This window comes from Myotis nattereri (genome assembly GCF_964212035.1).
Source record: "Myotis nattereri genome assembly, chromosome: 16".
Classification (NCBI taxonomy): domain Eukaryota; kingdom Metazoa; phylum Chordata; class Mammalia; order Chiroptera; family Vespertilionidae; genus Myotis; species Myotis nattereri.
In genome coordinates this window covers 40,462,208-40,487,727 of record NC_138091.1, presented here as the reverse complement: position 1 = coordinate 40,487,727, position 25,520 = coordinate 40,462,208, and the positions used below count along the sequence as shown (strand labels likewise).

Genomic DNA, 25,520 nt, shown 5'->3' with positions numbered 1-25,520 from the left:
CTGACCGGCTGAATCCTTCCCTGCAATCTCGGCCGGTCTTGAGATGGCCCAGAGAACCAAAACTCCATCGCTGAGCAAACCTCTCTACGTTGTCTTGCATACTAAGTAGGCCTTAGCTCAGCGGTTCTCAACCTGTGGGTCGCGACCCCTTTGGCGGTCGAACGACCCTTTCACAGGGGTCGCCTAAAACCATCCTGCCTATCAGATATTTGCATGACAATTCATAACAGTAGCCACATTACAGTTATGAAGTAGCAACGAAAATAATTTTATGGTTGGGTCACAACATGAGGAACTGTATTTAAAGGGCCAGAAGGTTGAGAACCATTGCCTTAGCTCAAGGCGTGTGCACACACAGCGAAAGCTACCGTCATCATGAATATCAGCCCATCAGCAAGTATTTATGGAGATCTTATGATCTACCTTGGGAGGGTTAGGAAGATTATTCTGGAAACAAAAATAAGACAGATGTGTGGGGGGAAATGAAGGCAAAGACACGAGTTCACTCTCCAGTCAAATGTCATCATTTCTGACTCATGAGAGGAAATACGTAACTCAAGGACTATGAGAATGGTTGTTGGTTTTGCTCTCTGCCCGCCCCCCCCCCCACCCCCTTTTAAATCAATAAAACCAGGAATAATGGTCCTACGTTGGGAACCTTTGCACATGATAGGACTGTTCCTTCCCTGCACATGTTCTCCCACACAGACTGTGCCTGTGATCAGGAACAAAGAGTTCCAATGTGCCTGCGGCTCAGCCATACCGCTGGCCCTGGACTTCCTGTTTGCCAATCTGATAGGGTCACCTGCTCTCCCAGCAATCAGCCCACAGTCACCCTCTCCCCTCCTACTGCAGACTGACTCCGTGAGCTTCCTTCACGTTGAGACACCCCCCCTGGCCCCCGGCCTCCAGGCTTACCGATTCTGTACTGTCCCCAGGCCCTTCCTCCCCACCCTCTCCTCCCAAAGGCCTACCACGCACGCGCCCATTAGGGTTCGGCTCTCTCTCAGCACAAGTTCTGAGTGTTGAAACACATCAGAAAAGCACAAGGAGGTTATTTCCTGTGACCTGATTCTATAAAAATAGATTTTATAAAAAGAAGATGAGGACCGGAGTGCTATTTGCTCACCTAGTAGTTACTCTAATTATAGGCAGTTGGGTGTGATGGGCAACCATAGTGGGTGACATGAGGGTTGCGTCAGGCAGGATGTCTCCTTCCTAACTTCCCCTGGTAATGCCCCGCGCATGCCCCAATCGGCATTTTTGTTCTGTAAATAGGACGCCTCCCCCTGAACTGAATTGGGGGCCTCTGGCAATTTTGTATTCCCCAGGAGGTTTGAGCCCCACAGCCCAGCTTTATTCCCCCAAGATTTTGCTGACTTGCTGTTTCTCTAGGAATAATGGACATTTTGTCTGGGGAAAAAATAGAAATTCCAAATTCTCATTTGGAAAAAGGAGAAAAAGACGTATTCCCATTGCAGACCTTTCCTGTAAAGTGTTGTGCTCACGTCCTCCCCCCAATATCTTTTGCTCCTGCTATTTAGCAGTGAAATTTCTGTTCCAGCAATGTGGATTAGGATGCTGTAAATCCAACATTCAAATTAGGAGTTTCCACGCCCACGGGACCTAGAATTAGGCCTAGGATTTAAAGACCAAAAACTGAGCCTGACATTAAATGCATTCAGCACCTCTGAATTTAGTTGTAGCCTTTCCCTTGGCTTTTTATATGAGTGGACATCTGGGAATTTTTGTTTGAGGGTGGAGCCCCTCAAAGAGGCTGCTTACGCCTTTAACGGAGGTCACCCTCTTTGGCCTTCCACAAACCACATCCAGCCGGCTGATGTATTTAGTTTGGTCCACATGGTGGCTTTTTAAAATAAGAATCAGTTGTCAACATTTTAAATTTTTACATAAAACAATAGTTTTATATAAAATAAACATAGATTTGTATAAATATAGATTAATATAAATATAAACTTATATAAATATACATTTAAGTAAAAATATAGATTTCTGAATTGTCTTGGGAAAAAAATAAAACCAGATGAGGCCCTAGCTGGTTTGGCTCAGTGGATAGAGCATCAGCCTGCAGACTGAAGGGTCCTGGGTTAGATCCCAGTTCAGGGCATATGGCTGTGAGCTCCATCCCAAGTTGGGAGCATGCAGGAGGCAGCCAATCAATGATTCTCTCTCATCATTGATATTTCTATCTCCCTCTCCCTTCCTCTCTCTCTCTAAAAAAACCCCCAAAAAACCCACAATAAAAATATTAAAAACAAAACCAAATCAGATGAGGCAGTCCTGAGATGTTATTTCCACTTGGGTGGATGGTGGATCATGAGCCCAGTAGGAAACGTACAAGGGGGATCATTCACAGGAAGCGTGGGACTAAGATGACCCGTTTTCTTCCATAACTACCTCTCCAGGCCCGAACCTCAATTCCTATGAATATTCAGTTCTGCTACCTCAACACATCTGAAATGAAATGCCTCTTCCTAAATACCTGCCCAAATATCTGAAAGCAGCACAACGGCTTGCCCCTTTCCAACCACAGTGTCAGCTTTAACCCTTCCCCCCTCTTGCCTGCCACGCCCCTTCCCCATCTGTCACCAGGCCCTGTGGCGTTCCACTCCCATACTAGCTTAAAGTCTAGCTAGCGTGAACTGAGATATGCTGTAAGTGAGGAAGACACACTGGGTTTTAAATACTTGTGCAATCATCATCATCATCATCCTCATCCTCAACATTTAAACTGATTAATCATTTTACATTGATTACCTATTAAGGTGGTATTTTTGGCATCTTGGGTTAAATTAAAAATATTAAAATGTACTTGCCCATTTCTTTTTGCCCTTTTTATGTGGCTTCTACAAAACTTAAAATTACATACGAGGTTCACATCAGTGGCTCACATTGTCTTTCTATTGGACAGCACTACCTCAATATATCTCTTGGTGTAGAGGTGCTTATTATCATTACATGGCAATCATGTTACAGTATATAAATGTGTCAAATCAACATGTTACACACCTTAAGTTTATACAACGTTACATGTTAACTATATTTCAATTAAAAAATATCTCGAGTTTGTCCTAACCTATCTGACCTTGCCGCCATCCAATAGCCCAGTAGTATCACACATACCTTCACTCCCAGAGTAAGAATATCCATTAGTTTAGGTTCCCCTACCCCTTCTAATCTGTTTTGCACACCCTGGCTGAGTTTATCTGACTAAAACACTGCTTTTATCATGAAACAGTCCTGCTCAAACACTAAAACACCAGCTCCCAATTCTACTCCATCAAGTCCAAACTCTTTGTAATAACAACTTCCACTTTTAAAAACCTGTTCGGCACCTCATGCAATTCTCCCAGCAACCTAGCACCTAGCACCTAGCATGCCAGACACTTGGTTTTCTAAATAGAATAGAAAGGACTGAAGCTTTTGCCTGAGCTGGGAGGGAGAGGGAACACACCTTTGATCTGAGAGGTTATAAAGATGATGCAATTAAGGCAGCCAAGCAGCAGCTCTTTCCACTCAGGATGCTTATACAAACACCACACAATCAACCAAAGAGCAATCACACACATTGTGAACCTATGAGACAAACTATTTTTACATCAATTGAGAGAAGAAACTGCTATATTTGCATTTCAGAAAACCCAAACTGGAAATCCAACCTGAAAAGCTTAAGTGAAATAGTCCTCTTCTCTCATCCATTTTATGTCCAACTTTCAAAACAGATACATTTGAATCATACCAATTTGAAATGCTGTGACATAACAATAATTGAAATACTATTTCATCTCAAAATTTGAAAAGCACGAATTAAAATTTCTCAGGAATTAAATAAATCTAAAGCTAGCAGAGCTGAGAGAGGTAATGATTCATAAACTGTGCTGGTATTTCTACATGGCAGCATGTTTTTACCTTGGGAACAGAGACCCTTTGTCACCTCGAATTATATGAATTTTGAATTGTGCATTCACGACTTCATACCTTTCATAAAATATATCATCCTATACATATTTTCTTTGATTTTTTTTCAGCTACAAAAATCGAATTGGTTTTGTCAAATACTGTCTAGTAGAGCCGTTTGGTGCTTGGATCTTGAAATCAGACAAACCCACATTCTCCATGGCAATCATGTTACAACATATAAATGTGTCAAGTCAGAATACTACACACCTTAAGTTTAAAAACACCCCATACCATTTATTGTATTACTTCGGACAGATTGTTATGCAGCCCCGGGCTTTAGCTGCCGCTTTTTTAAAATGGTCATAATTATACTTTCCTCACAACGTTTTATAAGAATTCAACGAGATAATACACATTAATGCAGTGCGTGGCATGTAGTAATTCTCAACGGCAGTGCAATGGTAAGATAACTTATCTGTCTGGCCTTAGCATCCTCATTTTAGAAACTTTTTTTTCAAAGCAGCTTGGAGACTCGACAAAAGGGTGGGGCTTTGGCGTCTCGCGCTCTCTACTAATCTCTGTAAATTTAATAGACCAAGAGTTACACATGCCGGGGACTGGGTGGGGTAGGAACGACAGCGTCCGCCTGTCCCCTTCGCGGCAGCCGCGACGCAGATGCCGGCCTGGAGCCAGCAGGTCGGGCCCCAGCTGCATTTGTTGTTTCTCTCTCCCGGCCGGTCAGCGGCTCTGGCGATGAAAACACTACCACGTGGCCTGCAGCCGCGGCATCGGGCGCCTTCGCCCAATGCCGAGCCACGTCACGGAGTTGGGGGCGGACCTCCAGCAAGGCAGGTCCGCCCACCGCCGCCTCCAATTGGTCAAAGATGCGCGGCAGCATGGGCTTGTGGCCAATAGAGGCCTGAAGTTTGGACCCCGCCCTCTTAGTGGCACTGTTCGGCGGCACTGGCGGGAGGGGCGGGGCGAAGCGGGACGGGGCGGGGCCAGGGCGGAGAGGGGGCTGGCGACCCGGCCCGCAGAGCCGGCGCCAGCGGGCTGCTGAGGTGGCCGTCGCCGGCTCGGAATTGCAGCTGCCCCGGGCCGAGCCCCCGATGGAGGCCGAGGCCGCGGCCGCGGACGGCCCCGCGGGCGGGGTCGAAGCAGCGCTCAGCTGCTTCTCTTTCAACCAGGACTGCACGTAAGCCGCGGAGCCTGCCTGGCCGGGAAGCGGGGGACCGAAAGTCGCGACCAGGGGTGTTGTCCTGTCTGCAACTTGTAGCCATAGAGGCGCGGGCCTACGCCCCGAGAGGCCGGCGGCGGGACGGCCGGCGGCTGTCCCCGACTGGTTCGGGTCTAGGTAGCCACCTCCTCTCCCTGCCTCCTCCCCCAGCAGGGGGCTGGGGCGGGCCCCCCCAAACCCTGGCTCGGGCGGAGAGCCAGGAGGGGCTGGCCGAGGGTGAAAGGGGAGAGTTAGCCAGGGGAGCAGAGCCGAAGAAAGCTAAGGAGTGGGGGTGGGGTGGTGACCCGAGTGGGGGTCTGGGGAAGGAGTGGCAGAGACCAAAACAAAGGAGATGGGAGGGGAGGGGCAGGCTGCAAGTTGACCCTAGGCGTGGTAGCGGGGCCCAGGAAGATGGGAGTCCAGGGAAAACTTTCCCATTTGTCCTTGAGCATCTCAACGTGGCATCTGGGCAGGGCCTCGGACAAAGAGGCAGCCTATCCCGGCGGCCAGGCCGGCCCGTCCCAGCCCTGGCGCGGGCGTCTGCCCGGCCCCCTCTGCCTGTCAGAAACCTCCCCGTCCGCTCGCGGCTCCCACACAGCCGCTCGGCGAGGCCGGGGCGCCCTGTCCGCGTCCACCAGCCCTTTCTCGAACCCAGGCTGCTCTCTCCGAGGAGCACGAGCTCCACCCTGTTGCTTTGTTGAGTGGATTTTTCCGGTGTCACCTGGATGTTCACGTTTGGACTTTGGCCAGAGAGCTGGGATTTGCTGAACTGTGTGTTTCAGGCACCCGGAGGACTCGGTCCCTTGCAAGCAGGCGTCCTTTTCCTCCCCGCTTTCCATGGAGTTGTTAGATGCCAGCCCCGGGGACCATATGGAATAACCTCTTTGGAATGTGGCCCCAGCGCATCAGGCAGGGATGACCTCTCCCCGGCGCCCCACTTCCTGCTGTACCAGTTTCTGTTGTGTTCTTGTTTGGACTCAGCCTTCAGGCTTGTGCTTTTGGCCTGCGACTGGGCTGTGCTAATATTGAACCTTCCGTGGTGTAATTAAGGCCGTCATGTACCATAAGCAACTCCGGCTTCCATTCCCTTTGTCTTTTCTGTTTAAAAGCATCCTATGCCAAACAGTATGCCTTTGTTCCAAACACTGTATGTGTGATCCCGTCATCTGGTTGCTGGGCAGCTTGGTCAGATGTGTGACTTTGAAGCTCTCTTTGACCACAACCCACAATAAGAAATAGATATTACAACATCACCCAATACCCATATACAAATAACAGCACTGAAAAGTGAATCACAGAATGGTGTTTACCTTTCTTATGGGAAATCCCCGCTGGTATTTTCTGTTTCCTTTTTAAAAGCCATTTGTGACTCCCTGAATTATTTTTAGGGTTCACTCATGGTTGAGGCTCACAATTTACAGAAAGGATAGTCTAGATAAAATTGTGATGTTTTGTAAGAAACATTTTGCAAGAGGGGATGGCTGTTGAAATGCCTGGGTGTTTTCCTTCCTAAGTGAACACAGTTTAAGGAGAGGAGTTATTTTGCTTATTAGCAAATGTTCTAATTTCTGCTTTATAGCATTGTTTATTAGATTATTTTTATTTTTTAAATGTTTTCAGAAATTGATTTTCGAGAAAGAGGAAAGGAGAGGGAGAGAAAGAAACATCGATTTTGGCTGCCTCTTACTGGGATGGAGCCTGAAACCCTCGCATGTGCCCTGACCTGGAATGAAACTGGGGACCTCTTGACCTCTGGGTGCCTGGGACAACACTCAATCAACTGACCTACACGGGCTAGATTCTATTAAAGTAGTGTTAATCTTGTTTTTTTTTTTTTAATCCTCACCCGAGGATATTTTCCCACTGATTTTTAGAGAGAGAGGGAAAGACAGAGAAATATTGATGTGAGAGAAACACATCGATTGGTGGCCTCCTGCATGAGCCCTGACCAGGGCCTGGACCAGGGAAGAGCCTGCAACCGAGGTAAATGCCCTTGACTAGAATTGAACCTGGGACCCTTCAGTCTGAGGCTGACACTCTATCCACTGAGCCAAACCGGCTAGGGCAAGTCAGGTTAATCTTTATTCTAGTTAAGTCCAGGCTTTCATAGCAGTTGGATACGAATGCTATTTTCAAAACTGCAGGGTGCTTGGAAAGTTAATTTCCTTAGTCCCTACTGTCAGTTCTGTTTTCTTGGATGAAGGCTCTGCTGGGCAGCTCTGTCTCACTATAAATAAAAGTTTTTGTCACAGTCAGTTGTCTTGAGCCACAGAGGGTGTGACATTGAATTTTAAAATGAGTCGAGCCCATTACCGAGCACATTTAGGGTTATCAGTGTGTCTTTTCTCGGTAGTCTGAGTTTGAGATCTAATATTTCTGGGGAAGGTGGGTGAAGATGGCTCTCCTTCACTCAAAGTGGCCCTGTGCTGGACACTTTGGGTGCATATTTTCATTTGATTGGAGAGACCTTTGTGTCCCAAACCCTATGCCCATGAGAGGAGATGAGAATTTTTTGATAAAAAGGCTTTATGGATAAAATAAGGTTTTCGTCTGAATTCTTTGATTCACAGATGTTTGTAGCCATTGATCAATCATTTACAACATAAATAGTGACCACCCTGCCGTTTTCTCATATATAAAACTAGAGGCCCGGTGTTCCTCAGCCTGGCCTGCGCCCTCTTGCAGTTTGGGAGCCCTTGGGGGATGTCCGACTGATGGCTTAGGCCTGCTAAGCTGGCAGTCGAACACCTTAGCGCTGCCGCAGAGGTGGGAGAGGCTCCCACTGCCGCCGCTGCACTTGCTAGCCATCAGCCCGGCTTCTGGCTGAGTGGCGCTCCCCCTGTGGGAGTGCACTGACCACCAGGGGGCAGCTCCTGTGTTGAGTGTCTGTCCCCTGGTGGTCAGTGTGTGTCATAGCAATGGTCGTTCCGCCGTTTGGTCGATTTGCATATTAGCCTTTTATTATATAGGATTCTTCCAGGAGCAGGGCGTATGTTTAAAAATTATTTTAAATTGCCAGATCTTTTGGTTAATATAAGACTCTAGTTCAGGGGTGGGCAAACTTTTTGACTCGAGGACCACAATGGGTTCTTAAACTGGACCGGAGGGCCGGAACAAAAGCATGGATGGAGTGTTTGTGTGAACTAATACATGTTAACACTGCTGCTGGTGAAGGAGCGGAGGGGAGAGCAAGAGAACCCTCCGCTCTTTCGGCTCCGTGGACTGGATAGAACAGCCGAATGGGCCGGATCTGGCCCGCGGGCCGTAGTTTGCCCACGGCTGCTCTAGTTACATTTTTTTTTTGTTACTAGAAAACTTTAGAAACCTCTGTTTACAGCTAAATGTGTCTATCTGTATGTGAAAAAGTTTATGTGAAAAAATTTAAAACACTAAACACTCCAGAGTATATTTTGAAGGTTTAAGATGCTGCTGGCTTGCCTTCCCGGTAGCTGTCTGTCATCACTGAGGCTGTGGTTACAGATGCCAGACCTACTAATTCTCCGAAGCAAAGGTCCAACACACCATTTTAGCCACAGGGCAGGTTGGAGGGCTAAGGAACAGAAGCCCTGGCCTCGCTGATTACAGGTTGACTCCAGTCACACATCCATGTGTCCCAGGGAAGAACAAATGTTTGGGTAGGAAAAAAAAGTATTCCAGAGAAAATCATGTGACCTTCTCTTTTTTAGGCGAGTGAAACAAGAGCCGTGGCCACCTGGCTTGTAGCAGTAAGCTGCTTATTTTAGTATAGGCTGCTCTGTGAAGAGCGAATCTCACCTTTTCATTTGTTTCTTGTTTTTTTAATAATGTATTTTTATTGATTTTTAGAGAGAGGAAGGGAGAGGTAGAGAGATAGAAACATCAAGGATGAGAGAGAACCGCTGATCGGCTGCCTCCTGCATGCCCCCCACTGGGGATCGAGCCCACAATCCCAGGCATGTGCCCTGACCAGGAATCCAACCGGTGACCTTTTGGTTCCCGGGTTGATGCTCAACCGCTGAGCCACACCAGCCAGGCTCATCTGTTTGTTTTAAATGAGGAAGTTGGACTGAGTTTGAGGTCCACTGAGGCCCATGTTAAGGTCCCTTTCAGCTCAGACCCCACTTTCCCGGGATGGAAGTGCTCAGGGAAGTGCTTATTCTGTGCATCTTGTGTGTCAGATTCGGTTCATCACTCAAGTCTTAAGGGCAAAGCAGGCGAGAGCTGGATGGGGATTCCCAGCTGCTGAACAAAACAGGCTCATTTGCCTTCATCCTGAGGCCAAGGCAACCTGGCTTCACACTCTGTCTTTATCTATGGGTTGAGAAGTGAAAAATTTAAAAACAAGATTTTTTTTTAGCCGACCTTGTTCCAGATAAACGTTTAGTTTTTGTTTTGTTAGATTGTAGAGCATATCGGGGGAGCAGAGGTGGACAGTCATCAGTATTTTTTTTTTAATTTCTCAAGTGAGTTTAATGTCCATCTAGGGATGAGAGCCACTGGTATAAAGTGGGAATGTTTCAAGGAAGCATCTATTAAATTTTGCCTACTAATGACCTACTATGCCTACTAGGAACATGTATTTCCTTTTTAAGCAAAAAAAAAAAAAAAAAGTCATCAAGGGAATAAAAAACGACACACCTCTTGAAAAAGTACCTCTCCAACAACCAGATGACCCCTAATTGCGTTGGGGGTAGTACCATGGTGAATAGTCTTAAACAGCCCATTGCCCCTATTTCTGCTCAGCTGGGAAAGCATGGTCTCTGGGTAGTTCACCATTTCATTTGATGGTTGAGCCCATGAAGTTTCATGTCTCTTGGCCATGAGAGTAGTTGTCTTTAACCTCATCCCTCTACCATGCCTCTCCATCTGACAAGGTGTGCCTCACCAGTTAGAAAGTTACCACATAGCACCTGGCCAGTGTGGCTCAGTGGTTGAGCATTGGCCTATGAACCAGGAGATCACATTTCAATTCCCAGTCAGGGCACATGCCCGGATTTTGGATTCAGTCCCCAGTGTGGGCATGCAGGAGGCAGCTGATCGATGATTCTCTCTTGTCATTGATGTTTCTCTCTTTCCCTCTTCCTTCCTCTCTCTGAAATCAATAAAAACATGGTTTTTTTTAAAAAGAGAGGAAAATGTCATTAAAGCATTAAAAAAAAACCCAATATTGAAGCACCTGAAGATGTTTGTTTATCTATCTCCATGAGATGAGAGGGAAAAGGGGTCTCTGTCTTCAAGTCTGTGCTTGGGATTCAGTACCTGTTGTCATTCCCAGGCTCTCCTTGTCTCCCACAGGTCCCTAGCAATTGGAACCAAAGCTGGTTATAAGCTGTTTTCGTTGAGTTCTGTGGAGCAACTGGACCAAGTCCATGGCAGCAGTAAGTGTGTGCGTGTGAGGTCTCAGGGACGCCAAATCCTCCATTTGGACTTTAATCCGTGCTACTCCTGAGCTGTCTGCCTTTCTCTCCCTTACCCATCAAACTTGAGGCAGTATTTTTCAGATTAAATATAAATCAATGTCTTCGCTTGCTTTAAAACCAAAACCATAGCGAAGTACTTAGTGAGATGTAGCAGTAGCTTAGGTAACATTTTATATTAAGAAATCCTTTGTTTGGAACCATACTGTTGACAATTTTTCATATACATATATGCACCGTCATCAGTTCTTATAGTTGTCATAGCAAAAGATCAGTTGGGATTTCCCCCCATTATGTTGGCACTGTAGAATATTGGTAATGTTTTCAGTCATGGAAGTATGTCCTTTGCTGATAAAGCAATACAACCCCATGTACATAGTCCATATTGAAGATGCTGGCGTACTTCTAGTAAAGAGTAAAAAAAAAAAATTCAGCTTAGAAATGTGACTCTCTTATATAGTGAAGAATATAATCTTTGGATTTCCTGGAAAGAAAGTGGTTTGGTAACTAATATATTGGGCTCCTAATTTATTTGTGAGATGTTATTTTTATTATGCCATTTTCATGGATAACTTGCTCTGTACCTGTCCTGGGTTGCTCCCTACAGGACTTGCCCAAGATCAGGAAAGGCATGCATAGGAAAAGAGTATTTTTGGGGGGCTCACTAACATACCTTCTTCCCGAGTACGGAGGTACTTCCCTGGTTATAACACTGACGTCCAGATGGTTTTCAACAGGAAAGGGATTCCAGAAATGGTCAGGGAGCATAGCGGGATGGGGAGGGAGTACAGGTTTTTCTATGCCACTGCCCCCCATGGTGGTCCCCCTCGTAGCAACAGGGACAGGAATTCTGAAGGCAGAGGCTCCTGACAAAGCAGTCACTTCTTTGAAACCTCTGAATGAGGAAAGGGTAGCTGAGACGGCCCAGACCCCTCATTAGGTTTCACAGAGCAAACAGTGGCGCCCCAGGGCCCTGGAGGAGCTCTGGAAATTCTGACTTTGTGTCTGGTCACTAGCATCTTCTTTAGATATGTGAAAGGGCTTTGGAACTGTTCCATTTGGAATTGGCTAAAGCTTCCTGGGGTGGGGGTGGGGGGGCACTGATCATTGCAAATACATTCTAATGGAGGGTGCCCAGTCAGCAGGACCTAAAGGACGCTGGCTGACTGGCCGAGGCCGGAACGCGGGTAACCTCGGCTGCTTTCCCTCCCAGATGAAATCCCGGATGTCTACATCGTGGAGCGCCTCTTCTCCAGCAGCCTGGTGGTGGTGGTCAGTCACACAAAGCCGCGGCAAATGAACGTCTACCACTTTAAGAAAGGCACGGAGATCTGCAATTACAGCTACTCCAGCAACATCTTGTCCATAAGGCTGAACCGACAGGTAAGTGGGGGGAAGATCCCTCCAGATTGCAAGGCTTCTGCTCGTTGGGACTGAGGAGAAAGATGGCTATCGTTCAGGAGGAATGCCTCTAGAACAAGCATCAGATTCTACAGGGCATTGTCATCCTCAGGCCTTGATTTATGAGGCTCCTGTAGAGAGTCTGCTCCATGCGCTTGTCTCAGTGGCGGGTCCTCCCTGGTCCTCCTGCCTCTTGTTCTTTTTCCGACGTGGCCACCGGCGAGGTGAGCCCTCCCCTGGGTGCAGGCTGGCCGGACCCCTGGCTCTGGAACCCTGAGCCGTTGCAAGGACACCTTCAATACAGAGGGACACCTCTCTGGTTTGGGTCCCCGAAGGTGGCATTCGCTGCAGACTGGCGGTCACGCCTCTCGGAGGAAGCTCCTGAGAACAGTGTGTGGTCCTCCTGGGTGGTTCTGAAGCCAGTCAGTAAAACTGCCCAGTGGGCCAGGTTCTCGGGCTTCCACGTCTCTTCCGCCCAGCTAACCCTTGAAGATTTTTCTTGTAGTGTTTTCTTTGTTGAAGGAAGGAATATTCTTATCTCAACTATGCAGCACCTTCTCTTGAAAAATATCCGTTCTTCTTAAATAAGTGGCTGAGGTATTAGCAGAGTTTTCGTTGAATTATTACATTCTAAGTCCTAGGAGCAGGGCAGGGGCTATATCTGTTTTTGTTCACTGCTGTGAGACCTGGTAGAAAAGATAGTGAATGCCCGGTAGGAAAATCTCCCACAAATGTCTGTTTCCTGACCGCCTTGTCCATAAGCAAACAGAGACATTCTCTGCATGAGCGCGCAGCTCTGTCCATTCAGGCAAACAATCCCAGGAGGGTGGAGGTCGTGGCATTCGCCCAGGACAACGTTCTCTCCTGTCTTTGCACCTAAACCACGAAGTGCTGATTAACTTTTTTAAACAAATGAGACAAAGTGCTTTCTGAAGTTTATGGTAAGGAAGAGATTATTTCTTTGAGTTGATCAAATATTTTCACTGACTCTCCACTTAAGCCTGCATAAAAGCAGAGAACAGCCTGAGAAATAGGATACGGGGATTTTTTTTTTTTTTTTTTTTTTTTTTTTTTTTTTTTTTTTTTTTTACGCAAAGAGGAGTCTGAGTAAAAAAGAAAATAAACCCGGGTTCTTAGCAAGAGAGAAAAAGGCAGTTTGAGAGTTTTCAGCTTGAAGGCTTTTAGTTTTCAGCATAATGCTTGGCTCAAGTGCTCGTTCTGAAGTCTGTTGGGAGCATGTTCAACGTTGTTGTCGAACTGTCTTGTTTTTTCCTTTGCATGTAGGAGTAGCCAGCATTAACGATGTTTTTTCGGTAACTGACTGTCTCCGTAAGGTTGTTTAGGCAAATGTCCTGTTAAGATCAGAATTCTCGAATAGTATCTATGGCATGTCTTTGTATAACTTCTCTCTTACTTGCTCTCTGACATTTTCATTAGCGAATGGGACAAGGGAGGATTATTCAAGTGTCCGACCCAGTCTGTTGACCTTTAGATGTCACCCCACTCAGCGTAACACTCATGAGCTCTAAGGCTCTCCGCCCCCACCACCAAAGGACATTAATGCACCTGGACCTACCTGGCTCATCATGGCCAAGCTAAAGTGAACCCGGGTCCAATATTTCTGCTCCTAAGAAGGTGCTTTGGAACAGGTCTGGGAAGCGTTTGGGGTTTGCTTTTCTTAAAACGTTCAGGTTTGGGCCTTAACAACTTCTGGTTTAGGCAACTCCTGCAGCCCCTCCCTGCCAGGTGGCGGCGGCAGCTCCCTCAGATAGAAAGGAAGAATGTCTAGTAATTGTGATATTTTTCACATTTAGTAGATGTGATTCCCCCGGCACTGAGTTGAGGAGATGCGTTCAACAGAATACAGGCGGTTACCCAGATGCATTTCAATATGCGAGCGTGTATGGTTCTTTGCCACCTGTTCTCCACCTCCGTCTGGATGCCAAGGGCCCTAGAACAGATGCAGCATCTGCATCCAGGCTCAGACGCTGAGTCTAAGTCCGTGGTGCTCGAGAGCAGACGCTATAAATATTTTTAACTGCTAAAAGGGGTTATTAAATTATAAAGCCTAGAGAAGTCGACGAGAGTTGGAGTGACAGGGAATGAGCTGAAAACTGGCTGTTAAAGGAAGCCAGTTCCAGGCTCTGCCCGTCCTGGAAGCGTGCTGTCACTTGAACTGAGGGCAAAGCGCATCCTCTTGGCCTCTGCGTGTTCTCGGTCTGCTCCCCTCCCGCTTCATTCTTATCTGCAGCCAACACGGGGGCGACCTGAACGTGGGCCAAGTGGGCCACAGAGCAGACGGTGCTGTGAGCGCCGGTGGGAAGGGACGCAGACGGGACAGGCTAGCAGTAGGGGCCGTTCTGCAGGGGGCGTGTGCTGAGGACCCGTGTGCTGGGGATTGGGTGTGGGGCTGGAGGGGAATACAAGAGGATATCAGAAGCCTCAGAACATCAGCACGCATAGAGGAAGACAGTGCCCACCTGGTGAGTGCTGGCAAAGGCACAGGGACCAGGGCAATCGGAGGACACGTGTTCCACGGAGAAACACTCCTCTGTCCTCAGTTGGGAGACCCAGCACCCAGCCTCAGACCCGTGACCGCAGAGCCCGAGTTAAGATGAAGATGTTGACATTTTATTTTTCTGCTCGGTTCAAGTGTTAGTCTCCGCTTTTCTGAGCTTTGAGGAGTCTTACTGGGCAAACAGTAAGGTGGGCTTTTCCCAGGAGGAGAGCCTCCTGCTTTTTTGTAGTGTTAGGTACCTTCCACGTTTTGTTCCCTGGGATAAAGGGTCTTCTCCGTAAACAGTGGCTCTCAAACACAGGTGTACTTCAGAACCCCCTGGGGCACTGGCTGAATCACCTCCGGAACCAGAATCTCCCGGGAGAGCCCAGGCCTTGCCCCTTGGGTGCTCAGATCCTCATCCAAGTCCGAGAACCACTTGCCCTGAGGGCCACAAGTCAGGCGTGTGCAGAGGTAGGAGGTGGCTCAGAGTGAGGCCAGAGCCACCAGATGCGGAATTCTTCCCAGTAGCTCCTCACCATCACCTGCATCTGCTCACCTGTGCTGAGCTATGCATCCAGTTCCTTACACACCAGCACGTTAGCCCTGTGGCCTGTTTCCACTGGGGAGAGAGCACGGCTGTGGGGAAGAGGCTCCAAACCTGACGGGTCTTGTTGGAAGAGGAAGAGAAGGGTCTCACGGCTCTGGGGAGGGGGACCCCCAAGGAGTGGAGCTGAACATGGAAGGGGGACGGGGTGTTCCCATGCCGAGGCTGGAGGGCGTGCACAAAGGTAGGTCTGCGGGAGAGTTTAAAGAAGTTAAAATCTGACCATTCATTGGAGAGGGATAAACCAGAAGATTGGGGAGCAAAGAAACCTACGTCTGTACAAGAGGGAAGAGAGCCTGTCTCCATATATGACAAACCCACAGCCAACATTATACTCAATGGGCAAAAACTGCAAGCGTCCCCCTTAAGACTGGGAATAAGACAGGGATGTCTGCTTTCACCACTCTTATTCCACATAGTACTGGAAGTCCTAGCCACAGCAATCAGACAAGAAAAAGAAATAAAAGGCATCCAGATTGGAAAGGAAGAAGTAAAACTGTCATCATTTGCAGATGGAGTGATACTGTATACAGAGAACCCTAAATTTAGATCCTACCAAAAGACTAGTGGAATGGATAAATGACTTCAGTAAAGTCGCAGGATACAAAATAAATATTCAGAAATCAGTTGCATTTTTATATACCAATAATGAACTATCAGAAAGGGGAACTAAGAAAACAATCCTTTATAATTGCATCAAAAAATAAAACACTTAGGAATAAATTTAACCAAGGATGTAAAAGGCCTGTACTTGGGAAAGTATAAGACACTGAAGAAAAACAGTATGGAGTTTCCTCAAAAATTAAATTTTTTTAAAACAGGAACTGCTGTTTGACCCATGATCCCAATTCTAGGAATATACCCTAAGAGACTCAAAACACCAGTCAGAAAGAATGTATGTACTACTATGTTCATGGCAGCACAATTTACAATAGCTAAGATCTGGAAATAGCCCAAGTGCCCATCAGGAGATGAGTGGATAAAAAAGCTGTGGTACATTTACACCATGGAATACTGTGCAGCAGTAAAAAAGAAGGATCTCTTACCCTTTGAGACAGCACGGAGGGACCTGGAGAGTATTATGTCAAGTGGAATAAGCCAGTCAGGGAAACACAAGTATCACATGATCTCATTCATATGTAGAATCTAATGAACAAAATAAACTGATGAACAAAATAGATCCAGAGACATAGAAGCATGGAACAGACTGTGGAATCTCAGAGGAAAGGCGGAGGTGGGTGGGTGGGTGGGAAGAGATCAACCAAAGAACTTGTATGCATATATGCATAACCCTTGGTCACATACAATAGATTGGGGAAGGCCTAGGGCAGAGGATAGGGGCGAGCTATAAGGGGTCAATGGGGGGGAGGGCAGAGAAGACATATGTAATACTTTCAACAGTGAAGATTTAATTTAAAAAATAAGACACTGAAGAAAAAAAAGTTGAAGATATAAGTGGAAGCATATACCATGTTCATAGATAGAATTAATATCGTTAAAATGTCAATACCACCCAAAGCAATCTATAGATTCAATGTCATTCCTTTCAAGATACCAATGGCATATTTCACAGAACTAGACAAATATCCCCAAAATTTATATAGAACCACAAAAGATCCCAAACAGCCACAGCAATCTTGATAAAGAAGAACAAAGTTTGAGGAATCACTCTACCTGATATCAAACTATATACATCAAGGCCATGGTAATCAAAACATCATGGTACTGGCACAAAAACAGACATATAGATCAATGGAAGAGAGTAGAGAGCCCAGAAATAAATCCATGCCTTTAAGGACAATTAATGTTTGACAAAGGAGACAAAAACATACAGTGGGGTAAAGATAGTCTATTTAATAAATGGTGCTGGGAAAATTGGACAGTTAAGTGCATGACCTTCTTACACCATACACAAGAATAAACTCAAAGTAGATTAAAGACTCAAATGTTAGACTCGACACCCTAAAACTCCTAGGAGAAAACATAGGCAGTGAAATCTCAGACATTTGTCGTAGCAATATTTTTCCTGATATATTACCTTGGACAAAGGAAACAAAATAAAAAAATAAACAAATAGGACTACACCAGACTAAAAAGTTTGGTGTATACATGTGTGTGCATGTGCATGTGTGCATACATAAACATCATCTTCAAATCCATCATCCAGAGTTTTCCTCGGTTAGACTTGGGATCAAGTTAGGACTTAAGGAAAGGTGAGTGGTTTCGATTGGCTCGGTCCCCTTTCGATGCAGTGATGCGTCTGTGTGGTTACAGAGGCTGCTGGTGTGCCTGGAGGAATCCATTTACATCCACAACATCAAAGACATGAAGCTGCTGAAGACCATCCTGGATGTTCCTGCAAACCCAACAGGTAAGCTCCCGAACGAGACAGGTGCCCCCTCCTCTCGTGTCCAGGTACCCCTTTCTCTATCTTGAGAACCTGAAGCAGTTGTTTTGCTTTATAAGTCTTCATGGTGTTTACCCCGAGGCTGTGTTTTCATGGGGGCAGGTTCAAGTACATCAGGCTGTGCGCCCTGCAAGAGGCTGTGTGGCCCTCACGGCCGCCCACCCCCCGAAACTCCTTTCATCTGGGCCCGTTCTCAGCAAATGTGTCAGGGCGTTTGAGGTAGACGCGTGGGAGATTCCATGCATCTGGTACGGAGAGATGTTTACCCCTAATTATTTGCTGTGGTTGCTCAGCACAGAGTAGGCGTAATAATTAAGAGCAGGTTTTGACTTGGTGTGTCTACGTGACTAGGAGAGAGACAAGCCGAACCGCAAAGAATATGTTCTGTTATGTTACAGAGAAATCTCCACATTGCACTTCCCAAACTTCTCAGGATGGGACGCTGTTGAGTAAGTTTCCCAGTTTAAGTTTGTGAAGTGCAATGTTCTAGCATTTCCTTCTGAAAGGCCAGGGACAGGTTGAACAACCACAGTGTGTCTTTTTCTTTTTTTATAATATATTTTTATTGATTTCAGAGAGGAAGAAAGATGGAGCAAGAGATAGAAACATCCATGATGAGGGATAATCATTGTTGGGCTGCCTCCTGCACACCCCACACTGGGAATTGAGCCCGCAACCCAGGCATGCGCCCTGAGTGGGAATCAAACCCTCTTAGTTCATAGGTTGACGCTCAACCACTGAGCCACGCTGGCCAGGCCACAGTGTGTCTTATTACACCTTTGCCATCTTTTGGAGAGAATGTCCAGGAGTTTTTCAAATCCTGAAATTTATACTTATCATCTCAACAACCACTTTAATAAAATGGAGATGATAATGATCGCCCCCCCCCAGAATTACTCGGAGGATTAACTGGGGGCAGGGAGTGAAAGCCACGGCACGTCTGCCCCGCATCACATGCGGCCCACTAGGCTCGCTCACTCATTGAGCGCCAGCCTGGGGGGCACCCCGGCATCACATGACATGACTGCTCCCCAATCCAGAACCATCGGCTGCCTCTGAACCTTCAGAACCACGACCGTAAAATCCTGAGGCCAGTGGCCTCCTCCATTTGCTCATTCTCTAATAGGTTTTCTGAACAACACTAAAGATGGAGACGCTGGCTCTGATCTTTATAAACCCTTCGTGAGTCAAGGCAGACAGAACTGTGTCTCATGGCTCAAGCACACATTCTGCACGCATGCTGCCCGTGGCTCCAGCACACATTCTACATGCATGCTGCCCACGTGAACCACGAATCAGTGGCACGCACCGAGTCCTCCCACTGCTCTGCGCTCAGCATCTGTGTGGCTGTAAATTTCCTCCCTCTTCGTCTGTGTTTGTGTCATGCCCGCTCCTGTTGTGTCAGAGATTGCAGGCTGCTTCCTCTAAAGAGTTAGGCCAGATGGGGCTCGAAGCTAATTTCCTGCGAGCACAGCAGTCTGTGTGCCGAGCTGTGGAGGGTAGAAATCTCTGGACAGGTCTGCGAGCCACGGACTCGGCTGTGCCGCGGACCTCACAACCGTGTACGGGGTACCGAGGGGCAGTCTACTCCCCCAACAGTGTGTCTAACAGAACGAAGCCGTAGGTATCGTCCAGTGAGCCCTCTCTCTGGAAGAGGTGCTGCAGGCGGGGAGCTGGCTCTCATTTGCAAGCACAGATTCCTTTCCAAGTCTGAAAACAGGAAGGCATGTTCTGGGCCACAGTTCCCAGAGGGAACTGCATGTCATAAATCACCGTCAACTTGCTTGAAGTTTGACATGTCATACTGTGAATCCCGGGACGCCGATGGCTTAGAATCACAGGACTTCCCTGTCATCCAGCGGATGATGCCATTGGCTCTTCAATTGATAGCAGGCCCTTCTCTTCCAGCTGTGGAGGGATGACAGCCACACCACTGTGGTGAAATCATAGTTGACAGTGACTTGTGAAAATGTGTCAAGTGTCAAACATCCAAACCTCGCTCCTATGAAGGAAATGTGCTCAAATGTTGAGAACAGTGAAAAACCTCTGGGGTTTAGAATGGTGGCTGATTTCCCCTTTCTTCATATTTTCTGGGCTCTGCAAATTGTTGATCACTTTTCTGTTATAAAATAATATCAAAGGAAAGGATCGTTTCCTTCCTTAAAAGGCTTTGTGCGGCACCTGTGACAGACGCAGAAGACTTCGTGCTTTCCTTGGGGGCTTTGCAGGAAATAAAGATACATTCTCACAGCTGGTTGGACCCCAGGCCATCGAAGGAACTCATGCAAAGCATTTGTGGGGGCCTTGGTTTCGTGTGCGAGGGTCGGCGTGCAGGACCCCTTGGCTACAGGCAGATGGGTCGGCAGAGATGCAAGTCCAGAGCCCAGCTGTCAAACACGTGGGCATGTGCCAGCATGCACCTGCCCTAGCCGTTCCCCTCCGCCCTTTTCTTGTTATAATCTAGGGTCATCTCATTCTCCTCCAGGCAACACAGGAAGTGCCATGTTAGCTGCAGACGTTGAAGCCTTTCTTCCTTTCTGAGATACTCACATTTGGACATAGAACTCTGAAGGCACCTGTAAGAAGGGCTTATTCAAAAAGGCAGGAAGTAACAAGTGTGCTGAGGACGTGGAGGAAAGGGAGCCCTGTGCCCTGTTGTTGAGAATGTCAGTGGTACAGCCGCTTTGAAAAGGAGTAGGGAGCTTCCTCAGCCAGCTGAAAGTAGGTAGAACTACCATGCGATCCAGCTGTCCCACTGCTGGGAATACAGCCTGAGCAAGTGAAATCGCCTCCCACAGAGACAGCTGCACCTCCCGTGTTCATCGCAGCGTTGTTCCCAATAGTCAAGATCTGGAAACAACCTAAGTGTCCAATGACGGATGAACTATAAAGAAAATGCGGTGTGTATGTACAATGGAATCTATTCAGCCATAAAAAGGATGAAGTCTTACTATTGTAACAACACGGATGGGCCGTGAGGGTAGTATGCCGAGTGAAAGATGTCAGGCGGACAAGGACAAATATCGCAAAAACCGTAGGATCTCTTATATGTGGAATTTAAAAAAATGACTTAGTAGATACAAAGAACAGATTAGTGGTTGCCAGAGGAGGGAAGTGAGGGGTGGGGACCAAAATGGGTGAAGGGGGTCAACAGGTACAAACTTCCAGTTATAAAATATGTCCTAGGAATATGCAGCATGGTGACCACAGTGAATAATACTGTGTTGCATATTTGAAAGTTGCTAAGAGATTAGATCCTAAAAGTTCTGCTAGCAAGAAAAAAATTGTAACTGTATGTTGACAGATAGTAACTAGACTTGTGATTATTTTGCAATATATACAAATACTGAATCATTATTTTGGCAGACCTGGATCTTGAACTCACGTCCTCCATCTGTCTCTGCCAGATAGATATTCTTAAAACACTGCCTGTTTTTCCCAACAACTTATTGCGATATAATTGGCATGCCATATGATTCACCCATTTACAGTACACAATTCAATAGCTTTCAGTATATTCAAAGAGCTGTATGACCACCAGGGCAATCGATTTTAGAGCATTTTATCCTCTCCCCGAAAAAAAAACAGAACATACCTCTTAGCCATCAGCCCCCATACCTCCAGGCCTAGGCAACCCTAATGTACTTTCTGTCTCTAGATTTATCTCTTCTGGACATTTCATAGTAGTGGAATGATACAATATGTGATTTTTTGTGACAGGCTTCTTTCACTTAGCATAATATTTTCAATGTTCATCCATATTGGAGAATACTCACACACACACATATAAATATATATATTTTCATTTAATTTCTCTTTATTAATTAACTAGAGGCCCGGTGCACAGATTCATGCATCGGTGGGGTCCCTCGGCCTGGCCTGCGCCCTCTCGCAATCCGGGACCCCTTGGGAGATGTTGGATAGCCAGTTTCGGCCTGATCCCTGCAGGCCCGATCCAGACAGGAGGGAGCTCAATCCTGTGTGTTGAGCGTCTGTCCCCGGGTGGTCAGTGTGCATCATAGTGACTGGTCGACCGGTCGCTTAGGCTTTTACATATATAGATAATACTCCATTGTAAAAATATACCACATTTCATCCACTCATCAGTTGATAAGACATTTGGGCTGTTTCTACTTTTTGACTGTCATGAAGAATGTTGCCGTGAACATTTATATACAAGATTCTCGGTGGCTCTGTGTTTTCATTTCTCCTGGGGACATGTCCAGGAGTGGGGGTTTTGGTTAGATGGTAACTCAGTGTTTAGTCTTTTGAGGAACAGCCTGGCTGTCTCCCCAGCACTGGCCCGCGTGACCTTCCCAGCGGCAGTGTGAGGGTTCCAATTAGCTGTCTTTTTATAATAGCCGTCCTGGTGGGTGTGAAGTGGTATCTCGTTCTGGTTCTGATTAACTCTGCTTTTTTTAAGCACATGTACTCAGAAACCTTCAGAACGTACTGGACACATTTATACGATCTGAACTCTGCAATGGTACTCAAGTCCCTCTAGGGTTGCACTGTCCGATCTTCACCTCCTTTCCGCTCACCACCCCTCTGGGAACCCACATGCAAACCAACCTGGTGTCCTGGTCTTCCCTCCCCCATTTCACAAGACCAGAGTTCCTTCTGCTGGGCAGGCTGATGTTGAAATTGCATTTTGGATTGCAAAGAACCCAGATGAGATGGGAAATTGGGTTCCCAGAGCAAAACTTGCAAGGTCCGAGTGGTCCCTTGTCAGGCCTGGGCCAAGCATGAAAGGTCAGGAGGCTGCAGGGAGCCAGAGCAGGCAGGTCATGTCTGCCACACCGTTCCTCCCCTCACCAGGAGGTGGCGGTGTAGGCGCCGTTTTCAGAGCCCTTTGCAGGTAAGTGCTCTCGGGACACTGGCTGTTTCATCTGTTTGTTCTCTGCCAGGTCTGTGTGCCCTCTCTATCAACCATTCCAACTCTTACGTGGCTTATCCTGGAAGCCTGACCACAGGCGAGATTGTGCTTTATGACGGACACTCCCTGGTAAGTTAGCAGGGACTGGGCTGACCCCGCCCACCTGCGTGGCTCTGCGGTCAGTGGCAGGTGCTGAGCGGGCTCTGTCGCAGTGGGGCGAGGTGCAGAGGCTGAAGCAACAGTGGGGGAGTTTGTTCTGGCCACAGCGCTTGGGTGTGGAGAAAGCAGTGATATTTGCCCTTGAGCCATCAGTCAGCATAGCCAGGAGGCAGCATGCCAGGCCCAGGCAGACAGCTGCAGCGCCAGGGAATCCACCTGCCAGCTGGGGGCCCGCTGTGGGCTTGGCGGTGCCATGCTGCACACTTCCTGTCCTCCGCTTGCCGTGCTTCACAGAGCAGGGCAGCGTTGCCGGGGAAGCCCCCTAAAGATGCACTGGGGAGGGCCGCGACTGCGCCATCACCCCACACCAGGCACCGTTGGCTGTCCATCTTCCCGAGGGCAGGAAAAGGGATAGAGACGAGTGGCCCTTGAGGCAGAGCCTGGATACACTAGAGCACATGGACAGCTGCCATGTGAAAGGTCTGCTGGAAAGAGAGACGGGCGACTGGCAAGTGAGGGAGGGTGTCTCGGAGGGAACGAGGAAGCAGGGAGGGGCGATCCATCGTCCCTCTTTCCCGGCATCGATACCCGTTGTGCCTTTTCACCAACAGAAAACAGTCTGCACGATTGCGGCCCACGAGGGAACGCTGGCCGCCATCACCTTCAACGCCTCGGGCTCCAAGCTGGCGAGCGCTTCTGAGAAAGTGAGTGCGCTCAGCGTCTTTACCGGCTCTCCTCCTGGGTGGTGAGTGATGACACGTGTCTGGTGACACCAGGACTGACGGGCCTCGGGGCCCGCCCAGAATTCACTTCGGAAGCAGCCTATCAGGCCTGGTGTGGCATACTGATGCCTCTGTTAACTCACTAGTGCAGAGGCCTGCGCCATGCAAGATGCAAGATACTTTGCACCAAAACTTGCTGTCTTACTGAGAAGCGGGTGTGCCCATCACAGATACAGACAGAGGCTGCCTCTCATTAATGTGGTGTAAACGAAATGCTTTGCTAGTTAGCAGATTGAGCTCTTCTGACGGGAATAATCAGGAAGTGTGAGCAAGCTGAATTTTCAAATGCCACGAAGAATAGGTCTGTTGTGACCGGCAGAGACTGACCATTCCAGGAAGCCAGAGCCCTTTGAGTGAACACACGCCGAGCCCTGGGCTGGGGTGGGAGGAAAAAGGGAGACAGACGCCCTGAGAATTGCTTCTCTGGCACATATGCAAACAGACAGGCCTCCCCGCCCAGCACTCTGTGCTTCCTCTCCGGGAACAGATGTTCAGCGCCAATAAAAACACATCTTCTAAAGAGACGTGTCTTTGCGAAGCCATGAACGGTATGAAACGTCCACCCGCTTTCTTTTCCAGGGCACGGTCATCCGGGTGTTCTCCGTACCTGAAGGGCAAAAGCTCTATGAGTTCCGGAGAGGAATGAAAAGGTGTGTGTTCACTGCGAAACCCACTTTAAAGTGCCCACAGAGTTCTGCAGGGGACGGCTGGCAGCCATCCGGGGAGAGGCGGGCGGGGCAGACCTGTGCCCGCCTCTCTGCGCCCCAGACGGGGCAGAACTGTGCTCTCTCAGGTAACTGACCTAGAGGCCTGCTCACTGCTTAGTACACCTGAGAGTGAAGATGCTTTAACACAGGGGTTCAGCACCAGGAGTCCTCGGTGGGTGTCGCTGGGTGTCCAGCAAAAGAGAAACGAGAGAGCAAGGGAGTCACAATCCAAAAGCAATTTCTTAAAAAAAAATAAAAAATACACACACACACACACACACACATATTCTTTTCTTTTTAATATATTTTATTGATTTTTTACAGAGAGGAAGGGAGAGGGATAGAGTTAGAAACATCGGTGAGAGAGAAACATTGATCAGCTGCCTCTTGCACACCCCCTACTGGGGATGTGCCCACAACCAAGGTACATGCCCTTGACCGGAATTGAACCTGGGACCCTTGAGTCCACAGGTTGACGCTCTATCCACTGAGCCAAACTGGTTCAGGCCAAAAGCAATTTCTGATCCCCTTCTGTGGACATAGGAAGGTGTGACGGTCTGGGGTCCCGCTGGCTGTAGGGCTTGCCAGTGGGTGCAGAGAGCAGCTGGAAAACCTCCGCGGTGACCGGAAGGAGCAGCCCCTGTTCCTTCCTGCCTGCGACCGTGACCCTCTAGGAACCTTTCCAACATCAATTTCTAACGCATGCCTGACGCCGACGAGATGTTAGAACGCCCAGACTCGGGGGACACATGGTTCTCTTACAAAGCTGATTTTTCCTGGCTCATCGGTCCCCACGCTGCTCTGGGTTCTAGGTATGTGACCATCAGCTCCCTGGCCTTCAGTATGGACTCACAGTTCCTCTGCGCCTCCAGCAACACCGAGACCGTGCACATCTTCAAGCTGGAGCACCTCGCCAGCAGGTAAGCTCGGCGCCAGACGTCACACACTCATTGGGCGGAAGGATGGGGCCCCGAGGACCCTGTGTTGGCGGCCATGGACAGCACATGCGATTCCCTCTCTCTCTGAAAGCCACAACCTTGACCTCATTGTCATGTCCTCTCAGAGTGGCGAGGGTGTGTGAGCCAAGGCTCAGTGTGTGATGCATGGAGGCAACGTCCAGGGACCCTCCAGCTGGGGCAGTCGTTTAATCTTTCTGGACTGGGGTGCAGATGCAGGGTCTACACACCTGAAGCCTGTTGTAAGGATTAAACGAGCTCCTTGACCTCAGGGGTGGGGAACGTCCGACCTGTGGGTCGTGTAAGGCCCTGCACCCGAAATCATTTGGCCTGGCCCTGCCCAGGCAGTAGGGCTGAGTTACTAGTGATTGAATGTTTGACCAGATAGAGCAGGCTAATATTTTAAGTTGCTCTAAATCTAGTAATACAGTCCTTGCCATTACCCACACGGAATGTGAGGCAAGCACTGTCAGTGCCCATGTGTGCGATGGCAGGTGTGGGTGAGGTCGGCAGTAGAGAGCATGTGTTAGATTGCAGCCGGGGCCGTGTGTATTCATGCCGTATGATCGCTATAACGAAGTACCACAAACATAAA

General features: G+C 48.0%; 1 protein-coding gene across 1 annotated transcript in view; it reads left to right on the top strand.

The window, feature by feature from the left end:
- Positions 1-4,947: 4,947 nt before the first annotated feature.
- The window catches only part of WIPI1 (WD repeat domain, phosphoinositide interacting 1), a 28,028-nt gene continuing 7,455 nt past the window's right edge, over positions 4,948-25,520 (top strand). Inside the window, exons 1-8 of the mRNA XM_081109117.1 lie at positions 4,948-5,116; positions 10,412-10,494; positions 11,747-11,916; positions 17,313-17,409; positions 22,353-22,450; positions 23,092-23,184; positions 23,842-23,912; positions 24,782-24,889. Coding sequence (XP_080965243.1) covers positions 5,031-5,116; positions 10,412-10,494; positions 11,747-11,916; positions 17,313-17,409; positions 22,353-22,450; positions 23,092-23,184; positions 23,842-23,912; positions 24,782-24,889 — 806 coding nt within the window. The 5' untranslated portion in view covers positions 4,948-5,030. The remainder of the gene's footprint in view (positions 5,117-10,411; positions 10,495-11,746; positions 11,917-17,312; positions 17,410-22,352; positions 22,451-23,091; positions 23,185-23,841; positions 23,913-24,781; positions 24,890-25,520) is intronic.